The 25,400-nt window shown below is 38.1% G+C and overlaps 1 protein-coding gene across 1 annotated transcript in view; it reads right to left on the bottom strand.

Annotated features, from left to right (window-relative positions):
- Positions 1-22,582, bottom strand: part of LOC139936101 (prokineticin receptor 2-like) — a 53,795-nt gene extending 31,213 nt beyond the window's left edge. Inside the window, exon 1 of the mRNA XM_071930823.1 lies at positions 22,151-22,582. Within this exon, the coding sequence (XP_071786924.1) occupies positions 22,151-22,569 (419 nt within the window). The 5' untranslated portion in view covers positions 22,570-22,582. The remainder of the gene's footprint in view (positions 1-22,150) is intronic.
- Between the last annotated feature and the right edge of the window lie 2,818 nt (positions 22,583-25,400).

Raw genomic sequence — 25,400 nt, 5'->3', positions numbered from 1 at the left:
TATCGAGGCATGTTTGTGTGGATCATTGTATTCTACTTTTACAACATCTTTCTACCCATATGCATTTTATAAAAAACGGTTACAAACGTTTTTCAAAGACCAACTCGACCGATCCAAGGCAACGTGTTCCTTTAACATTTAGTTTCTCCTCTACCTTAAAAACTTTAGGTTGAGTCAAATTATTTACGTTTGTTACTATTTAACTGCACTGTCACGGAGGCGTTCTAAAACTTTAAGTTTGAAACTATATATTTGAAACTATAAATTTGCTCTCGAAAGGAATGGTCCATAACATTGAACTATTCTGATAACAATCTAAAAGGACACAGATTCCAGTCAGGAAAAAAAAAGGAAGGCGAAACACTTACAAGTATTCTCCCGTGAGAATAATCTCTTATCAAATTGCCACTAGAGCGTGAGTTTCCGTTACGGTACCGAGTTGACGCAAGTCAACCGTGGGGAAGATGGCTTCATCTCCCCCGTGCTCTATCTCCAATCAAAGTGACCTGAATACTGATGGGGGATATAGGACGACTGCGAAGGACTTGTGTGTAAAAAGCGCTTAAGTTACAGTAAACATTGCCGCAAAGGATAGAGTCATTTAAATTACTGTAAGTGTGATGTTGTCTTTAGGACCACTTTAAAGATATTGCACTGGTCATGTGTAAGGAATGCAACATCATCATGATAGAAATTGATGTGAAACAAGCTTTGTAGCTAGCTCTTTGGAAACAAAAATCAATGTTCTACGAGTCGGCCGAAACAAAATACTTGTAACCCTTTTCCTCCCTTTAAAAGTTATATTAGGTTTTATCAAATAAAAGGAGGCGACCATAGTCAATATGAGAGAGGATCCTTGATAAAATACCATTTGATTCTCCTTATTTTTTTATAACTTCGGGAATTATTGCTTCGTCCTTCGGTTGGGACGTAAAGCCGTTGGTCCCATGTGCTGTGTAACGATTGTAAAAGAACCCAGTGCACTTATCGAAAAGAGAAGGGGTTCGCCCCGGTGTTCCTGGCTGTGGCTGCTGTATGCGCCGTAACACCTTGTAAACCATTATAAGGTGCTAAATAATTGGATCTCAGAATTCATCACTGCAATAACCTATCTTTCTGATACTTTGTATAATATACTCAGCGCCTTGAGTACCTTGTTTGGTAGATACATGCGCTATATAAGACTTCGTTATTATCAGATTGCCTTCCATCAATTTGTTTTCTGAAACTATGATTGCTTTCAATCAAGTTTTATTTAAGTTTTCCTAATATACTAATATCTTGTCTAGTCAAGTATAATAATTATACTGATTAATAGTAATAGTTAGTAGTTCAATCAGCGTTTTACATACAATCTCAACAAGTGTCATACACAAGATAGAGTTGAATAATTTCTTAACTTTTTTTTGTAACTATTCAACAATACCCATTCATTCTCAATGAATTTATCTTAAAACCGCAAAATGACACATCTTCAAAACCAATGTTGTTTCGTCCCCTTTAATTTGTAGGTCGAAGCTTGTGTAACACGAGAGATTTGGGTTGAATGTTTTCACTGTTGCTGGGATGCACGCTGTTGCTCTTACACGGACGAGGGATTTTATAAAAGTTCAGCGTCCCTCTATTTAACCAAGATACATGAATTCCCGTACTTAACTCGTTAAACCATTGATACTAGATACGGGAAGTACGCGTATGGAATAACAACCATCCAGGTTGTGCAACGCGCAAATAATTTGATTAGTGCGATATTGGTACTGTACTTTCCTCGTAACCATCACTGTACCCGTTTTCTTCTAGTGTGACTAAGTCTATACGTTGTTCTGATTTGTGGCGAACATGTGGGTCAACTCTGTTGACTTTTCGTTGGTGTTCTGTCCACGTTTGTGTGAACAAACTATGATCGATTGGGCCTTGCTTTGTAAACGGCAGAAGAATAACATCACTGGTAGACTTTATTCAGGGAGAGGAGTAAACTTTGCATTCAAAGGGGGAGTGTTGATTCAGTTTTCTTTGGAAGAAGAATCGAGCTTTGTAAATATGAGCTATGCGAGTTCAGATGACAGTCTTTAAATTGACAGTTTGGTTACTTTTTAACACTGACCGTGTTCATTGCGTGATTGATGACGTAGGTAGACGGCGTCTGTCAAGCTATGAACTGTCAGGTCTTTTGCTTCAAGTGGTAATGCACTATTTTCGGAAAACCCCATTCTTAATATTGCCCGAATCTATTCAAACTAAATAATGGAGGTAAAACAAAGTGCAACCGGGACTTCATTAAGACTTCCTACGGTCTGTAAAGTTTATGTTGCCTTTTGTCACTCGAATCATGCTACTTTTCCCGATTGGCCATTACTCTTCAATATACGTTATTCACAGATTCGGGTAAAAAAGTTGTGTCAATGCGTCACAAAGACGTCATCAGAACACTGAACTATTATTTTTAATAATGTGCGGTAGCGGAAGCAGGTTTTGCATAAACCCTGTAAATGTACGAGGCTGCTGCATGGGTCAACGAGCTACAACCTATATACGGCTACCTACAGCCGTGCACGCTCTGTGCGCGATTTCGCAAATACTTAAGATGGATATTTGGAAGTGAACTTCTCTCAGTTGCTAAGCAAAGTGTGACGTCATATCAATCATCACTTTGGCAATATTGACAGCTTCTCTTATTTAAGATGGATCTTATTGTTTTGTGGAATCGACCAGTTTGTGAAACGTAAACATTACGGTCACGACAATGTCTCCATACGTCATGATGAGACATGCGCAGTACAAACGAAAACACTGTTCCATAATCGTATATTGAAACTAGTCTGTTGTTGCCTTTTCGTTTGTTTATTTTATATCCAGCAACTTTGGCTATTCGTGTTTTGCAAAAAAATCCATCATTTTCTAATGCATAAAAGAGGAAAATCCACAGCTTAGCTTTGCTTTAATATAAATGGCTGCAAAGCGGGACGGGGTTCAATGTTTGCACTTTAACGGTCGTGTTGTTTTCCGCAGCAAACTTGATGAAACAATTTCACAGCCATCTGGACTTATTTTACTTGATATTAAATGCCGGCCATTTCACCCTCTCGAAGCAGAAAAAAAACCCAGATTACCCAAAAGTGTTAATATCTTTAGAACAACCAGATGAAGATTACATCCAAAGGCATAAATAAATAAGGTATGAATTGGGTTTCGAGAGGCAAGAAAATAAAAGTGTGAACTCCCGAGATCAATCTGACTCCAAGTACCGTTTCTGCTGTTTTTTAACCACACATTTTCCAGTGCCTGCCAGTGCCTACCAGTGCCTGCCAGTGCCTGCCAGTTCCTGCCAGTACCTGCCAACCAGTTTTGAGTTTCATTTTTTTTCAATAATCAATGCGGTTCTTTATAAGGCTCCTTTGAGTTTGGATGTAATGGTACTGTGAGTGTAGCAGAGTATACGAGCATGGTGTATTGTGGTATGTGTTCTTCCTCGCTCTATGGTGTTACCAGGCTAGTACTCTGCTGGTATTTCTTCCTCCATGCTGAGACTGCATGCGTTTTGGTTCTATTATTGGTGTGCTTGTGTGATGTGTGTCTTTGCCATAGGTGTGTCTTTGCCTTTTGCTTTTTCGCTAGTGATTCGTCCAATCTTGTACCTTCATTGATGTTCTTTTAATTGTTTAAGATGTATCATAGTTGCAATTCTGTGTTTATGCTCTGATTAATTTTTTTTATGCAAGTCGCCAGACACACAAGGCCTGAAGGCCACTTCAAGGTGTGGGCTAAAATATTTTTTTCCAGAGGCCTTTGCCACCTACTCCTAGGACTGAAACAGGGTTACCCCTTTCACAGTCCATACGAATGAGTACTGTGAATAAACATGTTATCTATCTATCTGTATATCTAATATCTAACTATCTAACTAGATGACTCCGAGCAAAACCACTTACTAAATGCGTTTTTGGTGCTCCCAGGTCTCGATTAAAAGAACCAACAAAATAATTTTTGTGTAGGCCCCGTTTTTGGTTGATGTTATCACATGAGAAGTAACTTTCCCTCGATCTTATTTGCTTCGTACGAGTTGTACTAATAGGCCTACCTCGGAGGGGTGTCCCGGCTTCAGAACACCTACGTGGGGGAAAATGTATTTTATACAGGGGATAAGATGTCTTATTTGTTTAGCACTTCCTTCTTGCCCTAAAAGGCTAGAGGACTTGAACTGGAATTTAAAAGCATTTTTGTTTTCAGAGATGGTATCTTCATCTTACATACTCACACAACCCCCAATCTAAACCAACTAATGAACATTTACTATGGACCTTGTCAGACACTGATACTAGAGGCGATTTCGTTGTCATAGAACAACAATAAATACTACTAATAAGACTTGTAATATACGCACATGTCCACCCTGCTGGGTGTTAAGGCGCAGTAAAACTAAAAACAAAAACAAAGATAAAGACAAACAGACACAACAAAATTAGTCCTTGAAAACCTGTGACATAAGATAAGTTTTAAGAAGAGATTTGAATGTTGTGGTACAAAGAGCAAGGACAACTATATGGTCACATAAAGAGCTCAAAGATTATAAAATAGTTCTCGTTTGGTATGTTCCACATTGAGGGAGCACAATATACCCCACCAATCAGAGTTAATTTTACTAACTACCGATTATAGAACGGATTTGTTTCTAAACTTACTGTCTCTGCTTAAACAGAAATATCAATTGATATTATTTAAATTTACTGTCATATTTAAAGGCATTGCATACCTAAGATATTGTATCTTAAGGCACAAATGTAGTTATGTTGTATACAATAAAATTAACCTTTTCTTTTTAAAAGCTAGTCGCGTTTTTTTGAGATATCGCCGAAACTTCGCCGTAGAATTAAATAATCTTTTTACAAAGTCTTAGGTTTAAAGCTCCTTATTCATTTTATGTTTTATTATGGTGGGGGAAACCGTTTTAACGGCACTTCAAAGTAGAATGTAACTCAAAATGCAGTTATATCTATCTGAAGCTGATGTAGTTTTTACCACTTATACGCCATTCATTTTCATTAATTTGGAACAATCTTATACAATATACAATACAATGGGTTTTTATATAGCGCCATTTCTTCCGATTGTCCGTACGGAATGATTTTATCTCTATTTTGTAAAGCTCTTAAAGGCAGTGGACACTATTGATAATTTAGTCAAAATAATTATAAGCATACAACCTTACTTGGTGACGAGTAATGGGGAGAGGTTTGTAGTATAAACAATTGTGAGAAACAGCTCCCTCTGAAGTAATGTAGTTTTCGAGAAAGAAGTAATTTTCCACGAATTTGATTTTGAGGTCTCGAAATCAAGCATCTGAAAGCGCACAACTCCGTGTGACAAGGGTGTTTTTTTTTCTTTCATTATTGTCCCAAACTTTGATGACCGATTGAGCTTAAATTTTCACAGCTAAAAGTGAGAAGACTGGTCTTTGACGGTTACCAATATTGTCTAGTATCTTTAAACCTCACCTCTATTCATGTCAAATTGATTTGATTTGGTATTTGGTATTTGGTTTTTTTATTGTCTGGATCGCCTTTAGATAGTGATTATTTTCGCTTTTTGGTTATCCGCAGGCTTGTTCTCTGTGTAGTCATATTTTTTATTGCCTATTCTTTGTATGTACTGTTTGCCTGGAAATAAATAATTAGATAATACCATTAGGTGTGCTTTAATAATCTATGTTGTAGTGCCTTAATAATGTGATGTGGTGTAATGTTCCAAGCAATCTCCAAGATGAAATAACATTCACATTTAAATATTTAAATGATTTACTCCGTGGCAGTCAGTTATTGCCACTGAATTCTGCTGAGAAAAAAAAAAAACCCTGATGGGTTAATTCTCTTTAATGCAGTCGAATTGCAATTCGCATTTAATAATTACCGTATATATATATATATAACGATACGGGACTTATTCTTGTATCTAATTTATGCATTTTCCCCGTTAACGACCAGCAATTATACCGTATCTTAAGGCCTTCCAGGGGCACCGGGGTCGACTCATTCAATGAATCCTCTTCATCGATAAATGGTATCTCGAGGCAGTGAATATAATCTTCTACCCCTGTCACTACCTGATCCCCTTGTGGTTCATAATCGTGTTCGATCACAGCAGCGAATGTGTGCATTTGCAAAACGTGTAACTCATAGGATCCCCCGGGGAGAAGGTTGACTTTGTTGTATTGTGATCGTACGTCTAGAACGCATTTATTTGTTTTCCTCCTGGAGACAAGCAGAGTATATACATTTTGAAACGTCAAAACCAAACCGACTCATGTCAGAGCCATTACTCCCTTAAAATAGATCTTTAACATGGTTGTACCCACAAGGTTACTTTAATTTAATACAGTTTATTCTTAACATCACACTATGCAAAGCTTCAAGTATCACTTGCATGTATTATGATGTGATGTCCTTCTCGTATATAGAGTTTTTATAGTCAGCAGTTTCACAGTAAAGCGGTTCTAATACTGAATTCAACGTTATTTTATACTGTGCTTTCGGCAGATTGCACATTGCAACATTTGGATTAACAAATCTTCTGTTTCTGCCATCAAAGTTTTAGGGTGAATATGTGTGTCAAACCTGCTGAAAGTGTCCCGCTGCACTAAAAACAAAATGGTGGCCATTGAGAAATTTGTTCGAGACGCCATGCAACTTGATCAGCCCCAAGTGACCCACTCCACAAGCAGGGAACTCGGAGTTGATCCTCGATCCGGTGAGGCCCACGAATGACGTCAACGCAGACCCGGGTCACACCGGGGGAGCTATAGTTGCACGCACCCAATATTGAAATAACCAATGAAGTTGTTCACGTGTTGCAGCGTAACAATAATACTGACAAGAATAGCTGCAGAAGCAGGCTAATTTGCAGAAAATAATAGTTCGGAAACTAATGTTTGATAGTCGAACATTGCAAAGGACCAAAATAGTTATACACATGACATGTTACAAAACACTTCTGAAGTGTTTCTCTGAGCAGATCATTTTTGTGGGCACTTTAGCAGCTCTGAGGTTTTTCACAAGGGCTTTAACATTAGCCTCATCCGTAGACAGTAAAGGAACTTAAGTTCAATATTTGATTCAATTTGTGAACCAAGGGCTGCTCCATTTACGTGCGTAACTTTAGCATTGACAATGTGGACATAGAGCACGTCACGGAAGCAAGCCCTTGAATTTCACAGAATGTCGCTGTCTAACTTTCTTTGTCATATTACATTCGGAGCCTCACGGGATCGAAAACAGAAGCGCTCAGGCTGAAATTTAAACTCGGTCAATCGTTGATTTCTTTCAGGGAAAATAAGACTTCCCCTGACCCCGCCCCAAAGAGGTACGTCTCGTCTCGTCTGAAGATACGTATAATAATACGCATGATAACAAGGTTAAGCAGGTATCGTTGGATCAAATGCTTCTGGCATTGTTAAAGTTGGAGACATAGATCTACATCTAGCTAATGTTGTCATAAGGTGTATGAGCAGAAACTGTTTATCGATTTTTTTTCCCAAATCGGGGCATCTTGCAGGACCGAGGTTGTTACCAAGATTACAGAGGGATGTGTTAAAGGCACTGGACATCTAGTGTTAATTACTCAAAATATTGTTAGCATTAAACACTTGCTTTGTAACGAGCAATGGAGAGCCGTTGATAGTATTAAACATTGTGAGAAACTGCTCCCTCTGAAGTAACGTGGTTTTTGTTCTCACTCATACAAAGACCCCAGCTCCAGCCTTTTCTTAGGCATCTGAAAGCACACCAATTTGTGCAGCAATGGTGTTTTTTCTTTCATTATTCTCTTACAAATTCGCTGACCAAATGTGCCAAAATGTTTTAATTTTTTTGTTATTTTATACATTAAAAAAAAAAGTTTGGATACACCAAGTGAAAATACCGTTTGCATAAAACCGTACTTGGTAACGAGCAACGCGGATCTGTTGGTAGTATAAGACATTGTGACAAACAGCTCCCTCTGAAGTAACATAGTTTTCGAGAAAGGAGTAATTTTCCACGAATTGATTTCGAGGCCTCAGAATTAGATTTCGGGGTCCCGAATTAAGCATCTGAAAGCACATAACTTCGTGCGACAAGGCTGTTTTTTCTTCCATTATTATCTCACAACCGCGACGACCAGTTAATAATAAAAATAATAAACCGTTCTTATAAAGCGCATTACACACGGAGTCCCAATGCGCTGTACAAAGTCAAAAGAGAAAAACAAATTATATAGACTTTAACAAGTGAGTTTTGAGAAGGCGCTTGAATAAATCCAGAGTTTGAGCGTCTATGATGTTACGGGGGAGTTTGTTCCAAAGAGTAGGAGAAGACGTAGAAAATGCACATTGGCCGTAAGACTTAGTTGAGGCAGATGAACAGGCAAGTAGAGATTGTGATTGGGAGCGGAGATTTCTAGAAGGCTGGTATTTGTGAATAAGTTCTGACAAATAAGTGGGTGCGTTGCCATTGATACAGCTATATGTCAGAAGGAGGGTTTTGTACGCAATCCGTTGTCTAACCGGAAGCCAGTGTAAGTCCGAGAAAATTGGTGAAATATGGTCATTAGGTTTTCAAATTTTCACAGGTGTGTTATTTTAAACACCAAGTGAGAAGACTGGTCTTTGACAATACTACCAATAGTGTCCAGTGTCTATAAAGAGATGTAGAAGTTTGGTAATCACCTATAGTAAAAATGGCAATTAAGACTAACTTGGTTAGAGTTGCAGCAGATTATGATAAAGCATTTTAAGAAACGTTTCACTTTAAAAATTATGTGGTTATTGGAAGATTTATCCGTTTTTATCCAATTTTTTTGTAAATAAGAACCGTCGTTTTAAGATACTTTTTCAGATTGTGTATACAAATTACGGATTATCTGTCTGGACATCAGTGCTTCAGATTTTCGGTGATATTTCGAAAACGCTACCCCCTTTTTAAATTAAATTTTTAAACAGTTTTTTAATTTTTGTATTTTATTGTAGACTCTAATATGAAGAAGTAAATCAATCGAATGGACTCAACAATGTATGACGTTCCCTTTAACTGCTCGCTCTGACGTAAATTCTCCTCTGGAAGACTTTCGGTCGAAGCGACACTTTATACCCAAGAGTTGTTCTTGTAAATAATCAATACATGATGAAACAAAATGTTTAAGTTACACTCGATCTCTGTTTAAATATTTTATCAACGTTGCGCTTATAGGGGCCATTTTATTAAATTCACTCCGTTAAGGTATTTTTTCCCGGGGTTATATTTTTTATTTTAGCATCAGAAATATATATTATAGTTTTACACCTGTTTTATACTATCTTATAAATTCTACGTTAATAAATATTTATTTTTTAGTTTATAGTCTTGTAAATAAATAATACATTATAGTTTTATAAATAAGTTGTATACATTATAGTTGTGTATCCCATGTTTATTTATAGTATATAGTTTAAGAATTAAATTTTATATTTTATGGTTCTATTTATATCATTATCATTTTATAGTTTGTATAAAAGTATATTTATCGTTTTATGAATTTTTTAAAATATTTTTTTTATATATATAAATATATTTTTTTTTTTTAGTTTTAAAATATTGTTTAGTTTTTTTTATGAATATATTATGGTTCAAAGTGGTGTAAATAAGGGAATCAATGTGCGGTGAAGAGGTTTTCAACCAGTGGTTTAAACCCAACGAGGCCTGGTTCTTGATAATTTTACCGAGACGAAGTCGAGGTAAATTATCAAGAACCAGGCCTCGGCGGGTTTAAGCCACTAACTGAAAACCGATTCAACACACTTTGATTCCCATTCATAAATACCTTTTCGGTCAAAAACATCAACACTTTTGGTTAAAAGGTAAAATAAATGCAAAAACAATAATTGTTCAATGATTTCTTTCAACACAACACCCCTCCAGCTATGAAATGGTAAGGCCCTCCGCCACCCTCGGGTAAACAACTCCTTATAAGGGAACGATGTGCGCGTCGCGCGTATCGCGTGATGTGGAACATTACTGATCCAGCCGTTGCTCTCGACCAATAGGAATGAAGAAACTGTCTTATAAGCACAGGTGCAAGCTTGCGTGTCACGCCCATGTTTCAACACTTTTTACTGGTCATAAACAAAGGTTTATACACACCCACGTGACGCGCTCTCCACCTAAAGGGATAGCGAAATTGTCTGAGGTATTTATGAATAATCATTCTTTTTAGTTTCATGCATTATAAAACAGTGTCCTTGATCGAAATTCATACTGCACTATAAGAAATTTGAACCTCTTGAGGGGGAACATCGACATCTAAATGTCATGTCTGGTCCAGGACTGAAACTAGAGTAATTTGTTTGGGAAGCACGAAGGGTGCACCATAAGGACACCTCTGGCCAATTAAAACTCTGGTTTCGGTTTGCTTTTCTCTTAAAGGAGCATTACAGAATTGGAAAACAGTTGCTGGTAGTGTAAATAAAGCACTTTATGAACTGACAAACCTGTAGAAGTTTGAGATCGATCGGCCATCTGGGTCATTAGGGAATAGTGATAAACTGATAACAAATTTTGCATTACATCGATACCAAAATAAAAATGAATAAAACGCTCACTGAGCGATAAACTCCAAACGTGAAGTTAGATTATTTATTTCTCATCAAATTATTACATTTCAGACAGAAATATTTCGAGGGATGTTTTCTACTATCATCATCATTAGACCGTGTAAGTTTTATGTAAATCTGTGATCGTCACGATTTTTGTTTCTTACCAATTCTGTAAAGTTCCTTTAAAGGCCACTGGACACCTTTGGTAAATGTCAACTGTCTTATATGCATAACATAACAAAAATGTGTTTTTTGTGTGCTAATTGGTCATCGAAGTGGCAAGAAAATAAAGAAAGAAAAACACCCTCGGAAGGTACAACTGATGCCTTAAAAACTTCAGGCTTGAAGTTTTTCCTTATTTGGGTGAGAAATTACCTCTTTCTCAAAACCACGTTACTTCAGATGGAGCCATTTCTCACGATTTGTTGTATTATTAAAGGAACACGTTGCCTTGGATCGGACGAGTTGGCAGTATAAAAAGCGTTTGTAACCGTTTTTTATAAAATACATGGTTGGAAAGATGTTTTAAAAGTAGAATACAATGATTCACACAAATTAATTTGTCTCGAAATTGCGTGGTTTTCCTTTTACTTTGCGAACTATAACACGGTCGGCCGTTTATGGGAGTCAATGGCCGACCGTGTTAGTCGACGAGGTAAAAGGAAACCAAAAAGTTTCGAGGCATAAATTGTGTGGATCATTGTATTCTACTTTTAAAACATCTTTCCAATCATATGCATTTTATAACAAACGGTTACAAACGCTTTTTAAAGACCAACTCGACCGGTCCAAGGCAACGTGTTCCTTTAACAGCTCTTCATTGCTCCTTACCAAGTAAGTTTTTTATGATAACAATTATTTTGAGTAATCCCCAATAGTGCCCACTGCCTTCAAGGTCCTTTTTATCGCACTCGTTATGCCGTTCAGTATTTTTTGAGATAACTGAACTGAACTGAACTGAATATGAAGTGAGTGTAAAAAAAATATACATAGTCCTAGCAGTACAGTTTTAAAACAATGAAATTGTCATTGTCACTCACAGTAATGCTTATAAAATTTTACGTTTTTATTTGGTGATTTTCAATCTCAAAATTCAAGATATCAAATCGGACAGCACCGGGGGCACGGATATCAAGGGGTGTGTGAGTGGACGTGCACCCCTAATTTATGTTCGCCACTGGTATGGTTGTGTGACGAGGCTGTTTGGAGAAAAAAACTTTATTTTGATAACGCAAAAACGCTATCAAACACGTACTGATCAAATCGGTGAATTTATTTGGCCGATCGAAATCATCTCACTGGAAAATATTTGCATACGATATAATGCATTTAAAATAGAATAAAGCGAACACAGCCACAACACGGAAACAAATCAACCGGGGCAGACCCCCTCAACCAGATCGTGGGATGTTATTTTGTTAACCTTGTTGGCATCTACATTACATTATTTTTCTGATTGTTAAAAAAAAACCAGTTATTTATTGTATGCTCCAAAAAATTCACAAATTGACTATCTTTTGAAGACGATACGTTTTACTTGCTTTCCATTACTTGAAATTAATCAAAAAATGTTAACCAAAATGTTTACCTGGTAACCAGTGGCGTAACTAGACATTTTCATTTGGTGGGGCAAGTGGGGGCAAAGATTAAATTTGGGGGGGGGGGGGGGGCCAAAGAAGTGCAATATTATTATTAAATATGTTAACTGATATATAGTTGATACACACCAATGCAGTTCTAAAACAGTCTATAGTCAGCATGTAACAAAAGATTGCGAAAACAACAAATCTTAGAGAACATGTCATTTTGTATAAGATAAAACTTTTTGACTGTATAAAAGGATTAAATTACCAACTGTGGTCAACAAGTACCAATTTAGAGTTGTACACGGTATTCTCAACTAGGCTTTGTGGGTGTGTAAATACCCAAAACATAATAATATTAGGCCAAGTAAAAATAGAAAAATAGAAATGTTTAGCGTCCCCGCCCGCTTCCTTTTTACAGGACACCTCTTTTTTTTCTTAAGTTTTTTCATGCACATTTTTTGTTTCTTTTTTTTTTTGAAAAAGGGATATTTTAAATGATCTCAGCAAAAAAAATAAAAAAAATCTGAATGTCTTGTCTGAATGCCTTGACCAAACTGTTTCATTAATGTTTTGTGTATTTCAGCAGCAGAAAAAAAACCAGTTGATATTTGACATTCATGGCGACCACCTTGAAATAAAAAATAAAAAGCCCCTCCTCCTTCCTTATTTTTGAGAAACCCAGACACTAAACATGTTTCTTTTTTTACTCGGCCTTATTGTAACAAGTGTAAGCCAAAAATACAGGATCGAAATTGTGGGTGTTTAATAATCACATTTTAGTTACGAAACGGATATTTAAAAATAATAGGCCTACCTCTCAATTGCACCGCTTGCTTCAAAGGAGAAGAAATGGTCTAAGCAACCTTTTTCGCTGGCCATTTTTGTGCTGTAGTAAATTTCTCTGTAGTGCATCTGACCATGGAGGATTTCTACCTCCATGATCTGACTTTGTGTTTACGGAGCTATTGGTCTGCGTTCAGACCACCACGTATTTAACAGAACTTTGTCACATCCTGCACTCTCTGTAACCGCAAAACCACAACAAACATTTACCACCAATACGATCGCGCGCGCGTTTCCACGCATTTTTCATGTTATAGTCCACATAGGGCCTACTGATAATGAATAAAAGTTTTCCGTTTTACGGCAGCATTTTAAGCAGCCTTAAACGATTTATATATAAGGCCTATAAGAATATACTTATCTCTGATTTCATATGGGGGGGGGGGGGGGGCGCCGGCCCCCTGCCCCCCCTCTGGTTACGCCACTGCTGGTAACGAGCAATAGGAGAGTTGTTGATAGTATGAAACATTGTTAGAAACGGCTCCCTCTAAAGAAACACAGTTTTTGAGAAGAGGTAAATTCTCACTCCAAATAAAAAATACTTCATCAGGCAGAAGTCTTTTTTAGGCGTTTGAAACCGCACAAATTTGTGCAACAATGGTGTTTTTCTTTCAAAATTCTCTTGCAACTTTGTTGACTAGCTTAGTCACACAGAGTGAGGAGACACATGTTCTTAAAATAAAAGAGTTTCTTTTTTAATAATGTCTTCAGGCGAAGTATTCAAGTACTCTCATATTTCCTTCCGTTTTAATATAACATTAAACTTCTTTCAAAACAAGTTGAGCACCGATTGCAGATTGCTATTAATAGCACATGCAGACAAAAGCACCATGACGTGTGTATAGAGCCTAATGGATACCGCCAACAAAAGATTTCCATAATACAAAATAAGGACTCTCTCTTCGAGGTCCATTACGTGAATTCCCTTTTTGCGTTTTTGACGAGCCGAACAATTTGTACACAAAATCGCAATATTGCTTTCTTCGCCTGGCTATTGTGAAAGAGGGAAACAGACTGAAATTAAAGATACTTGGCCGGTGATAATGAATTATTCATGACGGGTGGGTATTCGGTGTCTCTGAGTGTTAAAGATCTTAAGAAATGGTTCGTTGTCTTCGCGATTACTTCCCCTGATGCAAAGGTTGCGATTTGACAACCAATTTACTGTAATAGAGGGCACGGACTATTTTGTATCGCTCTAAAGCGTTTTCGAAGTGGCGGCTTTGGTTACGGCTCCGGCTGTTGCTAAGCAGTTGCTATGAGCATCATAGGCTTTAACGCGTGTTTATGTGACGATCAAGCTGTAGTCACATCCGCGGAGCCACAGTCGCTCAGTCGGCAACGGCTCGTTTGGTTTTTGCATAGGCCTATTTTGTCCCTTCTCGAAACAAAGGTTTGGGCTGAGGCTCTGGCTGGGGCTTCCCTGCAGGCAGTGTTTTTGAATCGTGTGCTATTGGCATGGACTAGACTGAGCCTTATCTGAAGCCGTTGTTTCGAAAGCGGCTATATTATAGGCCTTTCGATTTGTATCTAGGGTAAAAGCAAATATGTTGACTTCTTTAGTTGCACTATAGGGACAGTTGATACTGTACAAATTATAAACAGGAATATTTCTGACAGAGATGCAACCATCAGCTGTGTAAAGTTTCTACATAGTTTTTGTTTCTTGTTCTGGGTTTTAACATTGTAGTTTCTAAATTCGTCAGCCTTTGGAATATCTCCTTTTTTTAAATTATATAATTATAATTATTTTGTTGGCAACGGTCTGGTTGTAAACATATTGAGGTGGTTGTTGATTTACTTTAGTGTAACCTTGCCAGCCCCCATGTAATGTGTATTTATGTCTGAATAGTTAAAATCAAAATAAATAAATAAATAAATAATGTTACAAAACGAGATACATTCAGAACCTTGGCTAATAATCAAGTAAAACACCCAATCCACGCCGTCAAGTTCCGATGACACAGAACTCTGATCATAAAACCATGGGCTTAAATTCATATAATAGACCGCACAGACTTCAACAATAGGCTAGGATTTCTCAAGAAGGCATGGAAATTTTCAGCAATAAAAAACCTGTTAAAAAAATGATAAAATGTTGTTTAGCATCTTGCCATACTTCACATCAGGCCAAAGTGAAGTGCGAAGATCGACTGTATGAAAAGAAAACAAAAGTTGTTGCAAAGTGCTTTCCAAAAAGACCTTGGTATACAACAAAAGCTAATGGCCTGACGTTTCGACCCTCGCAAATACTTTATCAAAGGCATAAGTGAAAACACAAATTACGAAGACTCTGTATATAGCGTTCGAAATACCAGGCTTTAATTAAGTCTTTTTATTGAGCTGTTTGAAGATGGAATTTAGTTTTTAATATTATTCAAAATGCACGTTTTCAAAGTGATTACGAAGTGTTGGTGCCCTACTTCGATTTCACAATGTTTAAAATAAGTGCCACAAGCTGACTTTTACATTAAAATTTTGTTCTAATCGCTCTTGGCAAATAGGTAACCTTGGTGACTGTAAAATTGATTTTTATATGTGTGCGGCTTAAAAGTACATCTAGTATTTTTCTCATTTGTGATACAAATGTAATGAAGCTATATGAAGTGTGCGTGACTTTAAAAAATATAGACCGTCTATAATTCAAAATCTTTCTGCGCTGACTTGTTTCCAGGGCACTCGTTCCCCGGGGACGCCCTAACCAAAGGAAGTGATTTCTAAAACTATCACAAAAAACGTATACAAGCGGCAAAATACCGCATACGAACGTCATGTGACGTCAGTAGAAATTGTATGTGTTTTTCTTTCTCGAAATATTCTTCTTGCTTTTTTCTTTTGAGTTATTAGATTCCATTCCAGGGACATTTGAAAAGACAGATTCCTCGCTAAACTTATCCAATTTCATACACTATGCCCACACAGCCAGAAAATCCAATTTCATAGACTTATTTGTGTACTCGCTCGAAACAAGATACCTTTTAGGAAACTGGTAATTTTGAAAAACATTCACACTTTGTTGTAATATTACGGCAAGTCAGAGCAAGCAAACTGTAGCTCTAGAATTTAATAATAACCACAATAGGTGTTCTTTTCCGCTTTAGTCGTCGCCCCTGAGACTAATTATTCAAAGTAAATTATAAGGAACAACTGAGTCGCGTTGCATATTTCTTGGTTAAAAGGTTTACTTGTCATACTTTTGCAGCCAAAATGTGTTCCACTTTATTTGCAAGTCCGCGTTGAATAAGGCCAGACTGAATCTCAGTGCGCATGTTGCACTTTCACTAAAGACCTATATTTTATATTATACCTGTGTTCCGGTCCAGTGTCTTCGGAAATGGACCGTTTATCTGTAACGGACCGTTCTGTCCGCAATGGACATTCGGTCCGAAATTGATTATTTTTTCGCCTAACTTTGGACTTTTACTTAAACGGCAATCCATCATGCCTAGTGCATTTATAATTTTGAACTTATGTATACATTGGCTCCTTGTGACGAGAAAAAATGTGCGGGTTTGCACCTTTAAAAAATAGGGCCCAATTCGAAGCTGCTTAAGCAGAAAAAGTTGCTAAGCACAACACATTATGCTTACCAGAATAATGTTACAATAGGGGTACAATTATGTGAATGGTTTACTTTTGCTAAGCAGAACATGCCTAAAGGTGTAATATATCGTTTTGACTTTGAATCAATATTGTCGCAATAAAGATGCAAGTGTCGAGTAGTACGCAATTTTAGCTGTATTTATACTTCTTTAGCAAATATTACCTACATAAAGTGAACATCTTATCATCAGCCAAAAATAATCAGAGTGCGTGTTTAAATTGACTTCAAGTTTATGGACAGAAAAACCCAAAGTAAAGTGGTATATTGCTGCATGTAACGATGAGAAAAACCCAAAGTAAAGTGGTCTATTGCTTCATGCAACGACGAGTTTAAAACTGAATTGTTAGTGGTTTTATACGCACGATTTCATCTGAACAACCTGTAAAAATGTTTTCAAACACCTTGTTGAAATCTTGGGGGAGGACTAAAGAGTACTTGAGCTTTGAAGTACATCCTTTAAAATGGGAATAATCAAGTCATATTATGCGAGCTTCTTTAAACTAGCGAGTTTCACTCATCGTGTGCGATGCTAGTGTTTTTCTTATAGACCCTTATTGATATGTATTGATGGGCCACACTCAACAGCGAGCGCATAAGGGTGTCGTGGGCGACCAATTGGACAAAGTAAACATTCATGGCTTGCACGTTTCTCAGAATGTATTTAAAGTTAACTTTCCAAGTTAACTTACAATTGAACTTTATTTGGGCTAAAGAATTGACAGTTTCTCTTTGTCGTAGATCTTTGTACTTGCACCAAGTGTGGACCTAAGAACCCGGAAGTCAGCACAAATGAATTGGTTATGAAAAACAACGGTGGTTGGCAACTCAACGTTCCGATCAATATGATCTGAACGTCTTCATCAGGATCGTCGTCATTCTCCTTAAGGCGACCAGAATACTGGTCCAAACGTTGAGTTGTCGACCAGACTACTCACAAGAGATTTCCGCAACCACAAACCTCACCTAATTTTACTCACACTTTACAAAGTTCCAAATCCTAACATAACATTCCACATGTCACTTCCCGGAGACCTTAGACTTTTTTTTAAGCAGTGTAAATCCACCATGCACAGTGCATTAGAAATCGATTTTCAGGATGATAATAAAAATGCCGATAAAAAAACTAAAACAACTAACGGTTTTGTCGATCTGGAAAAATGGTTTAGAAACCTTTCACCAGAAAGAACTATCCACATAAAAGTATATTCGCCTGCAATGCTGCATACGCGAACTTCAAATCAAGTTACAGATTAAATATCGCTGTGAGTAGGGAACGAATTAACACAGATCAAGATATGCCCGAAGAGTGTTGAACCGAATGACATATACAATCTCAGAGATTACAAGATTTAAAAAAGAAAACAAAAAAAAACTGTTGAGCATCAAGCAGGACAACTGATAACCCCACAAGTTATTAGAAAAGCTTTTAATAATCACACTCTATACCACATAATCGTGGATTAGACCGAGAACTGTACGCACCGTAGGCGGCGCTGGGAGGTTCTCGACAGAGCGAGACTTGATCACAACTTATCGGAGGAGGAAAACAGAAGTAGGGGACAGGTAAAATGCCCTCAGTCGATACACGTTTTACCCTGCTTTCCTCCATCAGATTCGCGTAACTGATATGTTTGTACTGAAAAAAAAACCCATCAAATTGAGGCACACGGAACTCCCATGCGGCACAGGTATCTCAATTTAAAGGCTCTTTTCGAAACTACGGCTAAGCTTCAGCTCCAGTTGACGCATGTTTGAAGCCCCCGTATATCTAAAGCGCACATTTTCGAAATGGCTGACGGAGCCTAAGCCCCAATCACGTATAGGCGAATCGGTGGTTTCGAAAAAGCAAGCGGTTTTCTATCTCATCTGCTCCCTGTTGCTGGATGTACTTCTCCCTCAACTGAATGGGATTGTCGTTAAGCGTCGTATTGTAGACTTGCCTCCAGCCCCAATTATTGGCGTAAAAGGGTATAAACAGCCATGTAATCTTCGGACAGTGTCCGTTTGTTCACCCCATCTGTCTATTTGTTGGTGTATCTAATCCAGCTGATCAAACAACCTTAATCTGTACATTAAACTTGTAGCAAGCAAAGAATATGCATGAGAATATTCCTGATTGCAGCAACCCTTAGTACGCCTAAGGTCATAGAGCAGAATCTACAGTGACACGGTTATTATGTTTGCCATGTTCTAGTTTCTTGAGACTTGCCGACAGGACTCAATGCAACAAAGCCCTCTCATGTATAGTACATGGTCGTGTCTTAAAAGTATCCCTGCATCACAAGTGGAAATTTCGAAACTTAATGAAACTCAGGGATGTAGTTCAACGTATTTTGTATTGACGAAGCACAATAGCCTATTGAGTATAGTTTGGATAGGCCTACCTAATCCGAAATAGAGATAGCTCAATTAGAGTAGAGTGCAATATAGTGCAAAGATAACATTCCCCCCCCCCCTTAAATATCTCTTTCTGATATACGCGCCTCGTGCGACTCTCAGCCAATGGCAGTCTTTCACGCGACGTGTACTTTTCATCAAAGATGGCAGCCAATGCAAGAGGTCAATCCGGTAGCAATTTATTTCCCTGCCGTTTAAATATGTCATCCTGAAAAAATCCTGACATTCTTGCAGGGATTCTCTTGTTTGAATTGATTTAGAAAAACAAACAGTCCTCTTTGAAAAGCACTACGACAGTGGCAATTTCGTAGTGTATGAACAAATGCAATCCGGTAGCTTAAAGGCTAACAGCAATGACGTCATAGCATTGTAGTATGGCCAGTTGTTGGGCAAGTAGATTTATTGGGTGGATTAAACATTACTTTCAACGTCTAACTGCCTGCGCATTTTCTTGGGTTCATAATTAAGTTAGTAGTGAATGGGAGAAAACGTTCAAACCGTGAGATGTATAAAAAATGGAACTAACGGCCTTGTCCAAATTAATTACTTTGGTATTGGCTATGGCTATAAGGCCTGTATGCTTCAATGTTATCGTGGCTGCTAGCAGCCGTAACCGTAGCCGTAGCCGAAATGGAACAAGGCTGACATTTTCCTTATGAACTAATATAGGGGTTTCGGTTTGCGGTGAATCTAGTTGTAATTTTCACTACCTTTAAACTTGGGGTGATTTATTTGTTTTCTTCCGTGTACACACATTTTGGTCATTGAAAGGATGACACAACTGAGATTTATGGTGGTTTTTTTAAACCACGTCTTATTATGCTCAAGATCCGGATTTAGGTACCGTCCACTTCTCATCATGTATACATGTACATTGATTGACGGAGAGCCTGTAGGCCTTTAAGCCTTTGTTTCTAGCCTTCATTGCACGCAGCGTTTCCAAACGTCGTGTTTTCCCCATGTTTTAACTTATCCACACAAACCGAGACTAATATACAGTAGGGAGAAACAATATGTTGATACCTCACCATGCAATGCCTCAAATCCCATGCGTCGGCATACATTAGTGTTATTTTAACATCATACGGTGTTCAGTTTGATTCTTACTTTGGTCTCTGCGACAACTCCCTTGGTGTCATTGTTTATAACACCACGGTTTTTGATTGTACTATATGCTGCTTACGGGTTACGCAACGTGTGTCTTTCTTATTTTAACCCAAGTCTTGATAAAATACATTTATCGAGGTAAAGCCATCTTGAATTTCTCCCATTTTTATAAATGTTACCAAACCGAGGGTGGAAGAATAAAATAGTCTGGTTCCTGTTTTCAAAATTTTATTAGCATTCTTTATTGTTATTCGATACGAGAAACATGACCATACTGTTACAACCCGATGCCGGCTATCCTTCGGTTTTATATACACGTCGCTTTCATTGGCCGGTTCCATTGCATTGGAACACTTAATCTTTCCATTTGGTTCAGCAAAATAGTTTTTTTATTTTGCCAACCGCGGGAATGTTATCAGAGAAAACAGCTCTCTAGTGATCAACATCCCTTATAATAACCCTAGAGGTGGTGTTTCAAGTCTCGTGTTAACATCTCAGTTATTATGTTAACAAAGTGGACTTAAAGTGTTTGCGAAAACTGGAGGTTATACACCAAAACTATTTTGGAGAGCTTGGATATGAGTAGCAATGATTCTGGGCTGTTTGTTTAAATATAATTGTAATCATTCTATACTGTATTCAATGTCTACTTAGTTTTTTTTTTAAATGAAATTATAGCCAATGGAAGCCAAATTTCTGTATGTTTGTTCTGACGAGGACAAATGCAATAGTACCCATATATCTATATATCATTCTATCTGTCTTTGTCAAAATTTACCTTGATTTGCCTAGAGGCCAATTTAATTGAAGGGTATTATAACGGTAAACACACAGTTGTTTACTGTAGCGCTTGATAAATAAACTACAAAGTTTGCAGTGCGTGCATATACAAGTAGTGGTGCGATCTCATCACTTATCTCCTTGTTGTTGCAAAGCCTGGTTTGTGCTTTTATTTATTTACAGGAGCAATTCAGCCCGTCAATTTCATTTTGAATGTTGAAAGAAGGGACGTAGATGCGGGGTGCGTGTTTGGTATGCGCAAACCTGGAAAGTTGCATTGGTTAACATCTATATTTACCCCATCAGACACTATATTTTTTTATAGCTGATTTCACAGTGTCTAGGCCTATATCAAAATAATTGTTGTCTTCTAGTAATTGAATCCCAATCTCTAGGTTTGTGCATCTCATAATGAAAGACGTTAAACCAATGTTTAAATGAGAGAGATTGGCTATTGCCAGCTTGGCGTTTATATCCCTTTGTGGGATGTTGCCGAGTTCCCTTAACGGGTTGTTGCACTTCAGCACACAGAGTTGTTGGGACTTCCATTGTTGTTTTATTGTTCCCTTTTCAAAAGCATCACGCTGTGGAGACCCAGTTTAACAAAGAAAAATGTTGTGGGGACCTTCTTACCATTGTTTAAAAGTATCCACAGCTTTGGGTATCCCTAAACAAACAAACAAACAAACAAACAAACAAACACCCCAACAAGTCCGCATAAAATACGTGCATATGAAACCTCTCATAAATGACGTTGTGGGGACCCAGCAGATAAAGAAAACGTTCGTCGTGGGGACCTTTGCTCCAAAGTGAAACTTAATTTAACTTATAGGCAGTGGACACTATTGGTAATTACTCAAGATAATTTTTGGCATAAAACCTCACTAGGTAACGAGTAATGGGGAGAGGTTGATAGTATAAAACATTGTGAGAAACAACTCTCTCTGAAGTGACGTAGTTTTGGAGAAATACACTAAGTGAGAAGACTGGTCTTTGACAACTACCAATGGTGTACACTGTCTTTAACTTAAATGCATTTATAAAGCGTTTAACACTGTTTCAAAGCGCTGTACAGCTAAGAAAAACATCAAAATGAAAGTCCCCAAAGCTACAGGTATGCCTACCCCCCTTAACAAACTGACACACAAACTAAGAAACAAACAAAAAAGCTCGCATAAAACACCTGCATCTGAAACCTCTCAAAAAATGACAGAAATAAAAGTTTGACTTTCTTACCTGTCCACTGCAATGACTAGTAGAGTATTTATGGAGACGTAAATGGAGACAAACTTGACTGTCCCAACGAAGGAGCACATTATGTCCCCAAACACCCAGTCCTGATTCAGGAAATAATGCAGCGTGAAGGGGACGCTGAAAACAGCCATCAGCAAATCAGCGAATGCCAAGTTTGCTATGAAGAGGTTGGTAACACTTCGGAGACGTTTCTGAGTTAAGACGATGAGGCAGAGGAGAGGGTTTCCAATTCCGCAGACTACGGCCACTGAGATGTAGACCACAAGAAGGAGGATCTTCATGGGAGGGGGTACGGGGGGAAGATAGTCCAGACAGTCCTTGGTGTCATTCAGTGAGCCGTAAGAACTGAAAGATGAAGGGTAAGGATCCTGAATAGCTTCTTGGCCGGACAAGTTGGCCATCACGTTACCTGTGAGTGTATTCAACTCATCAAGATGTAGCTCTGAAAGAAATACGTCCAAGCGCGAGCCTGATAGATTATGAAACCATGGAGGTAGAACTCATAGGTAAACGATCACCAGAAGTTACAGCGATTTTTTTTTTTTTTTTTTTTTGGGGGGGGGGGGTAATTTTTTATAACAAGAAGATCTGATTAAGTGTTTCTAATAGACATCTCGTTCGCATCAAACCCACAGTTGCTGGATTAATCAATCGTCCCGCAACTCACGGCGCTGTTTGGATTGTTAACACCTTAAAAGCTGCGATTTCTCATGCCGTAGGGCAGTGGCGATCGAGAAGAAAGCTGAGCGTAAAGGAATCGCTGATTCTCCGCCGGGGTACAGAGACTTTTGTCGGCACGGTGTACTCCAACGGGGACCTCCAACGGGGACGGTCTGTGTGGGGTGTTGTATTTCGCCTATCAAAACTTGAAGATAGAGAAGATACTGATAGTATAAGCATCGCCTTGGCGAGAGTAGAACCAATTAGTGTGGTGCTAACACGACTGAGGGTAATACTGCGCGGCTGAACACAACGGGGGGAGCTCTGCGCAGCGCAGCAGGACAGCAAATGACGCAGTCACGTGGTAACAGAACTTGCCACTGATATCTATCTGAGGATCGCTGAGGCAGGAAAGTAATGAAGTTACCATGACCATGACAAACACTGTGCCCGGTCGTTGCTCTCAATTCCTTGTTGACGATGCCCTCGGCGATTCAAAGTATTAATGTTGTCTCCATATGGTCATTATGTGGAAGCGTTGTCCATTGTGAAAGTCAGCAAAATCTAGTTAAAGGCGCAGGGGTGGGATTCACAAACAGTTAAGACTAGTCTTATCTCGAGTTAGAACTAGCATATCATCTGCCAGCACATCTTCTTTAGGAGGAACGGGTACAGACTGTAAAAAATAAACAAAAAGAGTATGGCCTGTAAGAGGCTGTGGGAAATAAATGTTTAAAGACACTGGACACTATTGGTATTTGTCAAAGACCAGTCTTCTCACTTGGTGTATCTCAACATTATGCATAAAATAACAAACCTGTGCGAATTTGAGCTCAATTGGTCGTTGATGTTTTCTTTCTCGAAAACTACTTCACTTCAGAGGAAGCCGTTTCTCACAATGTTTTATACTGTCAACCTCTCCCCATTTTAATATTTCCTATGACTTGTTCTAAGTTATGACTTGTCCTAAGTGAAATCAACCCAAGGACACATATTGGCAAAATTGTAAAAGACCAGTATTCTCACTTGGTGTATCCCCAAGCTATGAAAATTTGGACTCCATTGGTCATCGAATTTGCAAAAGAATAGTACTGAAGAAAAAAACACCCTTGTTGCACAAACTTGTGTGCTTTCAGATGTCTAATAAAAGGCTTCAGGCCTAAAGTCTTTCAATATTTGAGTGAGAAATTACTTTACTTCAGAGGGAGACGTTCCTCACAATGTTGTATACTATCAATAGCTCTCATTGCTCGTTACCAAGTAAGCTTTTATGCCAACATGTTTGTGGGTATTTATCAATAGCGTCCAGTGCCTTTAATAAGATTGGTGTGAAGTTCAAGTCCTCTCTGTAATTTTCCCGCCCCTTTTCCTATTTGGCTACGTGAACATAATTTGTGAGAAACCTGTCACAGTACAAGGTTTATCTAGAAATGATTTAACAATTAATTGTAACTTACTGTTTGTAGGTCAAATTCAATTTGGCCCGAATGTGATTTTAGCAAAATGGAATGAATCAAATGAAAAGTGTGGGTGGACATTCTACCCACTCAAACTCCAATCGGTTGAACGCCTTGGAGACTTGCAAACGTGCTAAAAGGACACACGGTCACAAACCTCATTGCCCTCTAAGGCAAGCAGACGGAGGTTTCTGCAATTTAATCTGTCTGTGGTTCACTTTTTAACTCTTGGTTTATAGGCCCACTATTTTTCTGGTGGTAAGGTTTAACCCATTTTTAACGTTGTACCTTTTTACTGGTGACTGGGTTTTTATGTGAGCAATACGGCCAAAGGAAAATCCCTTGCTGGGACAATAAAGTTTTATTGTATTGTGTTGTATTGTATCACACTCGTGCTTAGCAGTTTAATAACGCTAGATGATACAGAAAATTGTAATATAGGTTTTCTCTGTCAAATTCGGCAAATCAGCATTCAATATCATTTATGTGCGTTCGAATTAAAGCTGTCTCTCCAGTTGTTACTGCGTTTCAAATTCAGATTTCGGCCATTCAATTTCGTTTTGAGTCGAGTCAAATTCCTTTAGCACTTTGTTCAATTTAGCGTAGCGTCATTCTTTTTCGTGACACACACGCCTCAAGAAGCGTCTGCGAATTTGAATGCTTCTTTGATAAATTGTTAAATTGAATGACTATTTTATTAAGTCGAATGACACTACATTACATTTGACTAATCATAAAACGAAATCGAACGACCCTTTTCAGTTGCATTCGATTTCGCGCGAAATAGAATAACTTGGAGGTAAAATTGGCTTCTCATTTTCCGAAATTGACAGAAAAACCCTATAGTAAATAGTAAATTGTAACATTAAATTACCATACGTTCCAGTACGCTCCAGGTACCAGACAATCTGGGCCCAATTTCATAGAGCTGCTTAAGCACAAAACGTAGCTAGGCACACAATAATCATGCTTACCAGAATACCTTTACCAGCCAAAAAAACATGTCATATGTAACATTTGTGACAGGTACCCTGCTAATTTGTGCTTAGCAGAAAAATGTGTACGCAATATTTGACATTTAGGTAGCTCTATGAAATTGGGCACTGCTTTTGACT

This window comes from Asterias amurensis, chromosome 4 (assembly GCF_032118995.1).
Source record: "Asterias amurensis chromosome 4, ASM3211899v1".
In the NCBI taxonomy this organism is placed as follows: domain Eukaryota; kingdom Metazoa; phylum Echinodermata; class Asteroidea; order Forcipulatida; family Asteriidae; genus Asterias; species Asterias amurensis.
This window is presented reverse-complemented; position numbering and strand designations above follow the sequence as displayed.